Source organism: Vigna unguiculata, chromosome 5 (genome assembly GCF_037176805.1).
Source record: "Vigna unguiculata cultivar grain cowpea cultivar isolate G323 ecotype 2 chromosome 5, ASM3717680v1, whole genome shotgun sequence".
Classification (NCBI taxonomy): domain Eukaryota; kingdom Viridiplantae; phylum Streptophyta; class Magnoliopsida; order Fabales; family Fabaceae; genus Vigna; species Vigna unguiculata.
In genome coordinates, this window is record NC_140796.1 from 43,922,353 (window position 1) to 43,933,998 (window position 11,646).

The 11,646-nt window shown below is 32.8% G+C and overlaps 1 protein-coding gene across 1 annotated transcript; it reads left to right on the top strand.

The window, feature by feature from the left end:
* Positions 1-2,054: 2,054 nt before the first annotated feature.
* Positions 2,055-4,013, top strand: LOC114184675 (uncharacterized). The gene is made up of 2 exons (XM_028071990.1): positions 2,055-3,119; positions 3,192-4,013. Exons 1-2 carry the CDS (start codon positions 2,055-2,057, stop codon positions 4,011-4,013), a joined length of 1,887 nt encoding a protein of 628 aa, XP_027927791.1.
* The last annotated feature ends 7,633 nt before the right edge of the window (positions 4,014-11,646 follow it).

Below are 11,646 nucleotides of genomic sequence, written 5' to 3' on the forward strand. Positions count from 1 at the left end.
TCATAAATTGTGGATATGAAGTAGTCAAATTTTGGTGGATATCAATGTCTTATTTCGAAAGTATTTTTAAAAGGAAGTAATAACAAATAAATAATTTAAATACCTTTTAACTTTTAAAATGTATATAAGTGCTCGTGTGACCACTCGCGTCGACCTAGTACTTAATACATTCGCTTTTCTATAAGATTACTAAAAAATACAAAATTTTCAAGTATTAAAAAAGAGTGATATCAACATCTTCGAACAAATTGTTTTCAAAAAATCTTTTTTCATAAAGAACTACGTGACCCTGATTCTCCATTATGAATGGAGATACGTAGGAGCAAGGAGTAATCCTTGTCGGGCCCAAAAAACAAAAAAAATAATCTTTTTTGTTTCCTTTGTTTTCTTTGTCATCTTTATTTATTTATTTATTTATTTTTATAATTGTTAATTTATTAATCTATTAATTTATTAATTTTTTTATTTTGTTTTATTTATTTATATTTTATTTATTTATTTTATTTTATTTCTTTTTTTTAAATAAATATTTAAAGGAGACCACATCAATTTGTATTTTAATTAAAGGTACCGTCTTAAGGATGGGTGTTGTAGGGTGCTAACACCTTCCCTACGCGTAATTAACTCCCGTATCCCTAATCTCTATTTTCGTAGACCTTGTTTTTTTTTTATGGTTTTCCATAGTTTCCTATAATAACTATGGTGGCGACTCCAAACTCTGTTTTTTACAAAATTTGTTGTTTTTTTGGTTCGTCGTCCCGTCGCGATTTCGGTTGTGACAGATGACGACTCCACTGGGGACCTTAGAGAGTTAGGCCATTTAATTAAATATATAAATTGATGTGGTTGTTTCAAATTTGTTGTTTTTTTTTCCTCTTTTCTTTTTCATTCTTTTTTTTTCTTTGTCTTATATTTATTTGTTTTATTTTATTTTATTTCTCATTATTTATTATTATTATTATTATGTATATTTTTGTTAATTTTTGTTAATTTTGGATGATTTTTATCTTATTTTATTTATTTATTTATTTATTGTTCATATCGCTTTATTCTTATGCTTGAATTTTGAATCCTAGGATAGATGACTTTATTATATATATTTGTCTATTTTTTTCTCTGTTTGTTTGTAGGAAGGGGTTTGGGTATGCATTATCCTCCCTTCACACACACTATGTGCATGACATGAGTGGGGCCCTATACCCGGGCCTGAGTAACTTTAGAAGTAGAGGAGATTGTGTAGTAGTGTCACAGTGAATGTACTTCCCAAGTGGTCATTGTGAGAACCCCAGCTAGAGTTTGTTTGCTTCATTGGTACTCCCACCTCTTATTGTTTACCAACTGTCGTGGGAAATGCCATGAAGTGGGCCATAGCTCTAGTGACCTTGATATTTAGGTATTAGGAAACCATCCTGGTAAGCACATGTATTTTACCTTAGATCCATTAGGCGCCAAATCTTTGTTAAGGCACAAAGGGAGATGTACATGTTTTTTATTCCTCGGTTTATTTTATTTTATTTTTTATTTATTTATTTTTCCTCTTGATTTTTGTTTTAGTAATAAAATCATGCATAACATATTATTGCATCCATATAGTTATGTTTTCTCATATCATGTCATCATGTTTATTTAATTTTAGGTTTGAAATTATAAAGTTGTGATTAAGTTTAAAAAGAAAAGGCAAATTAACATGGAATTTAGAGTAGGGGGCAGTTAGATTTTGATATTTTGAAGAAGAAATTATCCTTTAGGGTTGTAGAAAGTATTTTGAGTAATTTGAGAACGTGATAACTAGGGTTAGAGATTAAGTTTTCTTTCTAACACATTGATTTATGAGCATTTTAGAGGGTGGGTTTGTGTGGACTCTTTTCCATGTTAATTTCTATTACTCATAACTTTATAATTTCTTAATAAAATAAACGATTTGCATTATGTTTTCCTTCCTTTTCTTTTTCTTATCTTTTTTTTTGTTTAATAAAAATAATAGAGCAAAAATAATAAAAACAAATACGGCAAGGCCAAGGCACCCTTATAGGACGCGAGCAAATAGTAAAAACATGGAGGACTGGGAAACCGCACAAGAGACAATAAAAGCAGATATCAATCAGTTAAAGGATCAAGTAGGTCAAATCTTGGAGGCCTTGAAGTCCTTAAGGGTTTCAGGAGAAGCTTCATCAGCAAAGGGTGAGAAAAGCACTCACGACGCTCCTTTTGCTTTTCCAACGTACGGATTGCCATTGGGTTACACCACACCTGTTGGAGAATATTCAGAGGCTGAACATGCTTCCTTCTCATTCCCAATCAATACTCCAAGAAATGAAGTGACTACCTCTGCAGAACCACGAGTGATTGTAATACCCAAGCCTTTAAACACAATTGTCGATGATGACTCTTTGGGCAAGATTACACCACACCCTACTATGCAAGCCGTATCCGTTGATGTTGAGGGAACCAAAACTAAGTTGGAAATTTTAGAAGAACGACTACGAGCTATTGAGGGAGGTGGAAACTATGGGTTTGGCGATATTGCCGGTTTAAGCCTAGTTCGTGATGTCAAAATACCTCACAAGTTTAAAGTTTCAAAGTTTGAAAAGTACAAGGGTACCACATGCCCTAAAAGCCATCTAACCATGTATTGTCGAAAGATGACTGCCTATGCTTATGATGACAAATTGCTAATCCACTTCTTCCAAGATAGTTTGTCTGGGATAGCATTGAATTGGTATACACACTTGGAAGCATCTCATATTCGTTCTTGGATGGATTTGGTAGACACCTTTTTGAAACAGTACAAGTATAACATGGATATTGCGCCAGATCGGTTGCAATTACAAAACATGGCCAAAAGGGATGCTGAATCATTTAAGGAGTATGCACAACGATGGAGAGAGCTTGCTGCTCAGGTGGAGCCTCCTCTTCATGATAAGGAAATGGTGGCAATGTTTGTGAGCACGTTACAACCACCATTCTATGAACACATGGTAGGGAATGTATCTTCAATTTTTGCTGATATCATCATCATAGAGATTGGGCTAAAAAATGGAAAAATTACATATAGCCCGCTTGCGGCTACAACTCCTAAAAAGCCTGATTTCAGTCTTGGGAAGAAGATGGAAGTAGAGGTGCACGCAACATCAACAATACCTAAGTGGGAAAATCAGACTCTTGCTTACCAAGCACAATCTCTACAATAGGGATCATATCAATCACAACACAATAACACTTGGAAAACTGAGGCTAACACAAATCCCAACCAGTCTTTGGGGCAAATCACTAGTCCTAGAAGGAATCAAGAAAAGAATTATATTCATTTCACTCCTATTCCTGTGACTTACACAGAGTTATTGCCGGATCTACTCCGTAATGCTTTGGTAGCTATCTGCCCAATGAAGCCTTTGGAGCCACTATACCCTAAGTATTTTGATGCAAATGCCACATGTGATTATCACGGGGGAGCCATTGGTCACTCTACTGAGAAATGTTTGTCTTACAAACACAAAGTGCAAGCTTTAATCGACTTAGGGTGGTTAAAATTTCAAGAGAATAAACCCAACATTAAGGTCAATCCCCTCTCTGGGCATGATAATGCCTCAATAAATGCTATTGATCTCGAGGGACATAAGTTGGTGAAGAATGTGAGCGAAATTAAGAGTTCGCGAAAGTTTATTTTTGAGGCACTACTAACAGTAGGATTATTGGGAGGTGAATATAACTTAAGGGATGCATGCGGGTTCCATCCAGGTGCTGAACATTCCATCGAGGCGTGCAAAAAGTTCGAAAATTTTCTACAGAATTTGATCGACAAGAACTTCGTGCAAGTATGTTGTGGGGACAAAGAGGACAAGAGGAGGCTGGTAGAAGAAAAGAATGAGCTAGGCCTAGCTCGCATAGAAGGACGAGAACGAAAGAAAGGGAAGATTTGCATCAGTGACATCAAAGAGAGCTTCCGCAGTGTTAGATGGATTAACGCTTGTCAGATATCACCATCGAGGATGGAAATGGATTGGAAACCTTAGACTTTGCGCGGTCCTGTCCTCCAGACATATAGTTGAATAATTGAGAGATAATGAATTACCCGTGATGTTTAATTTGGAGAAAATGTTTTTTTAGTTTATCCTATTGCTTTACCCGAAGGGAGTTTACGTGATGTTTTTTTTTCTTTTATGCTTAGTGTGACAATACAAAACATTTATAATTTGCATTTTCGATCGTTTTCGTTTTATTTATTCGTTTTATAAACTCAAATAATGCAAATATGATGATGAATATTTTAATGTCGATATTCCTGATTTTGAGCACTCTATTGATAATATGGAAGATGATAATGAGGATGACTGAGAACCTTCTCCGTTTTGTCAGAAGATGAATGGGGCAGTTGGTGTTGCTAATAAAAATATAAAGAAGATTATACAAAAGATGGTGGTCATGTACAAGGATTGACATGAGATGCTTCCTGTTGCATTGCATGGATATCATACGTCAATATGTACTTCAACTGGGGCAACACCTTTCTATCTAGTATATGGAATGGAAGCAAGTAGTACTCCTCTTTGAGGTGGAAATCTCATCCTTGCGAGTATTAATGGAAACTCAATTAGAAGAAGCAGAATGGGTTCAAGCTAGACTTGACCAACTTAACCTCATTGTGGAAATAAGGTTAACTACGATGTGTCACAGACAATTATACCAAAGAAGAATGAAAAAACGTTTGGCAAAAAGATGCATCTCAGAGAGTTCCATGAAGGCGATCTGGTTTTGAAAAAATCTTACCTATACAAAGGGACCATAGAGGCAAATGGACTCCAAATTTTGAAGGCCTGTATGTGGTGAAGAAAGCATTCTCTGGTGGGGCACTAATTCTCATAAGGATGGATGGGGAGGAGTTACCATTGCCAGTCAACTCTGATGCGGTTAAAAAAATTTATACATGATGAGCAACATAGGTGGTAGGAAAGCAAAGAGTGGGAGTGAGAATATAAAACATTGGATTGTTAGTTGTAGGAAAGGGTGGTGTGGGTGAATAAAATATATTGGGCTGAAAAATAAAATAAAATCAAGGTGAAAGAAAAACATAAATGAAAGATAAAAAATGTCGAAAAAAGATTGAACCTAATCAAAGAAAAAATATTTATTTTATTTATTTTATTTTTTCTATTTTTTCATTATTTTTTTCTAAAAAAGTTTTTTATTAAGCCGAATGAAATTGAGTGGTGGCACCAAACAAGCCAAGGTTCGATCATGATGATTATATGTCGAGTTGTAATGGGAGATCGAGGAGAAACCCACAATCTTCTCATGACTTTTACACATGTCAGAGGTTTCTTGTAACTATTGTGGAGGCATGATAAAATTTTACCTGCCCCATGATGTACGACAATTATTCTGGCCTAGAGTTTGGAGCTCTAAACTGAAGAATAAAAAAAATGAATAATCTGATTCAAAGTGAACGATACGTTAAGTGAGAAAATCCTTGTCCTTAAACCTTGGACTTGACTTCTTATTTATACCTTCCAAGGTTTTATATCATATATCGCTATGCTAAAAAATATAATAACTATAACAAAATATAAAAATTATAAGATACAATATATGTTAAATCATAAGAATATGTTAATAGAATAAAAACCTCTTAAGAGCCTCGAGGCTTAATAATTTTGTTGTAACTTCAAAAACTCTCATATAAGTCCAAAATAAGTATCACATGTATTTGGGTTGGTCCATGAGCAATTTATCCATCTTCAGATTCAGGTTGGAACGTGAACGATTAGGAAAATACAAATCTGTATGACCTACCAGATACAATTCTTTTTCACAAACAGACTAAGTTGTAAGAACATCCATCAATTTTCACCGTTTGATATGTTTCTCTATGTGAGTCCAATATTAATAGATTTAGAATATCTTATGCATAATTACATAACCTAGATCATCTTAACATAGTATTTTCTTCCTAAAAATAATATTTTTCACAAGAGACTACATGTCATATCATAACCATAACATCATAGATTCTTCGTATACGTTTCAAATCAATTCAAATACTAATAGATTTATAAATTCGTCATTTATCACATATACTAATGTACAAATATGTTATGACAATAAACTAAAGGGAAAATAATTTATCATTTACAAAAAATTTAAAACATGTTTCATAAAAAACGTCAAAAACACTTTGCTCATCCGACGAATTAAGTACATGTTGCAATTCACTCATCCACCATTGTACTTGCTCAACCAAAGATGTCAACTTGCCCATCGAATTTTAACTACCTAGGAAAACATATTCTCATCCGACAACTAAAGTATTCGTTTAAAGACTACATTAGTAAGAGTTTTTATAAAAAAAGACATTGTTTAATGATAAGTAATTCAGTTAGTGACCAAAATTCTCAGATTTTCTTCTCAGATTTTCAATTAATTAAATTTCCTCTAGTGATAAAAACATTGTGAGTTTTAATGAAACAACTCACCGAACGAATTTGATTCTTTAAGCAGCTAAAACTTCTCGATTCAATTGCATGAAATTTTCTTAATGAATCTACGTGATTTAAATATTTTAAAAAATATAACAAGTAATGTAATTGGTTCAAATTCAAATCTTTCTTCCTTTATCATGCCTAACATAATCATGTTTTTTTTTAAATAATAACTTGAACCAATTTGATTATATTCTAAGTTATATGTATATGTGTATACATATATGTGTACACACAACATATCTCATGAAAATCTATCAACTCAAACTATTCAGAGTTTATCTTAGTTACTTTCAACCTTTTTATATCTCAAGTATACCATACGTAGCTAAGAAAAGTTTTTTACAAAAACCATTTAATCATCTTACAACATAAATATTTTCACCATATCTCTAAACATTCATCATTTCATACAACATTTATGTATAAATTCAAACAATTAAAATATAAGCAAAGAAACACAAATTCTGTATAAAAAATAGAATATTTGTGACATTTTCACATTCAAATCCAAATCATCTAATCTAAGGTATTATAAAATCATAACTTGTTTTCCTTATCTATTAAGATATATTCACTCAATATTAAGCTCTCAACTTTTTATTCTCACAAAATTAAATTTATATGTAAAAAACTCTAATAAACAATTTAAATTGATGAAACACACAAAACCTTAGACTTGCAAACTTTGTCAAAAATGTTGTATTCTTCACTATGATATCTAGGATCGATTTTGATATGAGAAAAGATGAATAGATCTTTCCAAATTTTGTTGAGAAGACAAGATAAAAATGTTTTACAAATGTAATGATTTTTATGAGATGAAAATTGAATAGTTAATTTTTTCTATGTATAAAGTTTTTTAACTTAAATAATGAAATATTTATACGTTATGTTATTGTTTATTATTTTTATTGATTTGATCATGGTACTTTGTCATTTTATCCTATTATCTATTACAACTATATCTTATTTTATTTTTTGATATAGTGGACTTTTTTATTTACTAAACTTATTTGAAATTGAGTTGCACACCTACGATGGATTTGATATTGACTTTGATGATTGCATGACAACACTTGGTTTTGGTAGATTTGTGTTCATAATTAATTATCTTGACACATTGTGAGTTCAATAAATAGAGTCAAAATTGGTTGAGACATGATAAGACTATTTATGTTCTTCATAATGTGGAAACAACTACAGAATTAAATACAAGTCAAATAATAAATTATAACCGATTACAAGTGTGGATGATAAAATGACATTCTTTTACAGCAACCGAACCATGAACTTGATTTTTGTTTTCACCTTATTTTTTAAAGTTAAAAGATTAATATTTTAATCTATGTTTCACCTAATTATTTCACCGTGTACCTAACACAAAGTAAGTGATGAAACTCTGCATATTTAAAAAATAGTTAAATGAAAAGTGAGGTATTAAAGTGAAGAAAAAGAAAACAGAAAGATACAAGGACAAAAACGTCATCAAACTTTGTAAGTATTATGTTGAAACTTTTTTGTCATCAGTTAACCTTTTCATGTCTCGCATTATGTATTACGCTGAAACTTCATATTTAAAGTACAATTTACTTTGTACAGTACTTGTAGAAGGAGTCATTGTATAATACTTTATATACATATGTTATTAATTAAAACATAATATAGATACATACTTTATTACTTTATATGTTTTAGATTTGTATTTTTGTAAAGTACAGTTTCATTTTGCACAGTGCATGTTGGGAAGGGACAGTACTTTTTCAAATAATTAATACTTGCGGTGTTTTAGGTTCTAAGCCTTTAAATAACCTTTTCAAATATTTTTTCTTATCTTTCAAATATAATATAATATAATATTTTATTTTTTTTGATTTGAGAGAAAAAGATAATCTATTTTTGTTCGAAACACCCTCAAATTTGGACCTTGAAACAGTGTTGTGTTTGTTGTAGAAAGAGAGTGAGTGGTGAAGAACCAACAAACGACAAGTTGGTACTGCTACGCCGTACACGGTAGCTAAGTTGCAGCCACCCAATCAATTAATCAAACGGCGCAAAATGACCCCAAACCATTATCAATCTAACAATTCCAACAACTACTAAATTCATTACGGAATGATTTCTATAATATCTATATTAAAAAACAAAAAAAGAAGAAGAAGAAAAGCTTGAGTTGATTAATAATATAAAAAACTATCATGACGGTCTAGAATGTGTAAATTTGATTTTTCTTTATATATATAATAATTTATAACAACATGTGAGATTGGTAGTGAAGTAAAAAGTTATGATTGAAAATATTTTGAGATAAATCAGTTCTAATGTGTATTCTTTTTCTACTAAAAGCTAGATCTCTAATTCTCCCGGGCTTCCTTTTTCTAGAAACTTTAGCATCAATGAATTCGATTAACTAAAAAAACTAAATAAATAAAATCTGTTAAGAAAGAAAGAAATAAAATAAATTATGACCCCACGCACCCTTCTGACGCCATAGCCGGAGGGCGGCGGGGATGACCTAAGCTTTGTCGTCACGCGCGATCTGCGATCTCTCTCGGTTCACGCGCCGTGTTGTCTTTTTTCACCCTTTTTATCTTTTTGTTTTTGTGTTCCTTTCTTTTTGAGAAATAAAATAAGAAGAATACAGCAACATGAACAGTAGCACTTGAGGGAAAATTACGAGACACCCTTTTTCACCTCAACTTTTACATTTTAACCTCAAAAAAGTCAACCGCCACCGTTTGTCTATATCTGAAGCAGACACAACCCGGTTTCACTGCGTTGGACTTGGACCGGCCGGTTCAGTCCATGTCCGTGTCCATCAAAATCAATATCAATCACAAACGAGGAGTGTGTCTCCATCTGCAATGGATTTCTGTGTTGTCTTGCCACCTTTCACTGTCAATTTTTATTTTTTATCTGGAAAGTTTATATTTTTCCACCACCCATGTTCGTTAACTTGTTGGAAAGTTTAGAGCTTTAAATAAACAGAGGCATATGTAAAAAAATAGTTTTTGGGTTTGTGGGATGGGTGGTGTGGACCCGGATCCGGTTCTGATTTCGAAGGTAACAGAGAGGGACTTAACATGAGGAACCGTATGTTGCAAGCCATAAAGGTTGCATCTCGGGAGGTAGGTGAGTGGTGAGAGTAAATTGTGGGGGAATTTCATGCCTTTTCGGGAACTACTATTAGAAAGTTGTTTGATTTTTAGAAGAAAAGAAGATAAGGTGGTTTTTTGATTTTGTAATGGTGGTTTGTTTGTTTTTTTAATAATGGTTTGGTTGTAACATTGGGAAATTGGGTAGTGCAGAAATGGGCCAATGATGGAAATGAAAAAAAAGAGAGAGAAAGAGAGAAAGACCTCAGCATGCAGATTGAAGAGATGATTTGATTTGATGTAAAGCCTGTGAGGTTGGGGCTGTGCTCTCAAAATCCGAGCATGATGTGTCAAACTCCCATGGCATCAATCTCTCACACACACCTTCCCCTTCTTGCTTGATAGTGATGGATGGATGGATTTGATGGCTGGGTGGGGTCATTCTCATGTTTTCAATAACTCACTTCAAAATCTACTAATTAATTAATTAACCCCATGGTTATGATTAGCATATTAGCATTAGCAGAAGAAGAGGTTAGAAAATGTGGAAACATGGAACACGATAATAACATAAGAAAGAAGCATGTCTGTCGTATTTTTGTTTTGTTTCCTGGGCTAATGTTTGTTGAGGAAGGAAAAAAGGCGTCTCAAAAAGTGAGACATTATATCCAATGTCTTGGGTGATAGGGCCCTGTGTGTGTGGGTGTAAAATCAATGAATCAATCTTCACCTGTTGTTTATGCCCTTGCTTTCTGCTTCTTCACTTTTTCCTCTCTCAGTTGCACAATACTCACTTTCAGTAACATTTGTTTTGTTCTGTGAATGGTCATCTGTTCACCAAATGTGTTATTTTATGGTATTAAAAGCTGTTGCCTTTGACATGTCATGATATTGATACCCTCTTGTGATTAGATTGTATATATAACAGTAATAATTCTCTAGTTTTGGTTGTATTCACACTTGTACAACCACACTTTCTCTCTGCTCTCACCACCACCATTTTCTTTCTTTTTCTCTTTTCTATTTTTGATATGTCATGTAAAATTGATGCTTCTTCAAAATTGCATTTTCGTTTCCATTTTCTCTCCCACCACCGCTACCAGCTATGATTATGATACAACAGTTAAATGTATCAATCAGCCATTGATATGTCATGCAAATATCCTGCTAACTATCATGGTAATTCAGAGTTACTGAGCCTTTCTCTTTTCGAATATGAATCTCCAACCCACATGCTTCTAGATTTTTACAGTGAGATTTTTGAATTTGAAAAAAAAAAAAGTTTAATCAGAAAAAGCTGATAACAAAGAAAATAACTAAAAATGATTTTAACAAATACCAATAAAGGTTATATATAATATGATGGGAAAAGGAGGTAGGAAAATCCCATGACACCCCTACGGCTAGAAGGAAAAGAGAGCAGATTTATGTATTTGTCTTGTATGTCACTGGTTGTGTTGTATTGTATGTCATCATCAGCAAGTGTTACTTTCCACATAAACCGTTTTTGTTAGGCGTAATTAATTTATGTTATATTTATGACATGAAAAATAAATAATATCTTGGGACCAGAAGTAGTACATTGCAATGTTTATTATCAGAGAGAGGATTTCGTGAAAGCATAACTAAAATAAAGGAATTCTCCTGTGAGTTGTTAGAAACCAAATGCAATAACGCCGTCTGCACCTTGGAGATTTTGTTGTATTCTTGTGTTTTAGCCGTGTCTTGTTTAAAGGGCGAGAAGGAGAACACAGTAAATTAGGCTTGAACAAAAATAATAATCTGTCATAACAACCATAGAAGGCAGAATAAATTTTAATAGAGTTGTTGAGAATGAGAGTGGTGAAGCAAAAGAGTACCAAGTAATACATAAATAAAAAGTGGGGAAGTTGGCGTGTAATAAACATGGTTGGTGTTTCTGATTATACAATTTTTGTCCTGCGCTGACAGACAAGATATGAAACAGCTTTATCGATACATATACATGGTGAAAAATCTCGCATTCTATTTTCCTATTCTTTTTTCTGTTTAAAAACCTTTTTTTCCTTTTTCTTTTTTCTTCTTTCCCTTATCAC

What these genes read in the sequence shown, in the direction of transcription:
- LOC114184675 (XM_028071990.1), top strand. Translation starts at nt 2,055, where the DNA reads ATGGAGGACTGGGAAACCGCACAAGAGACAATAAAAGCAGATATCAAT. An exon ending in GGAAGAAGATGGAAGTAGAG is followed by an intron (nt 3,120 to 3,191) that starts GTGCACGCAACA and finishes TCTCTACAATAG; the next exon opens with GGATCATATCAATCACAACA.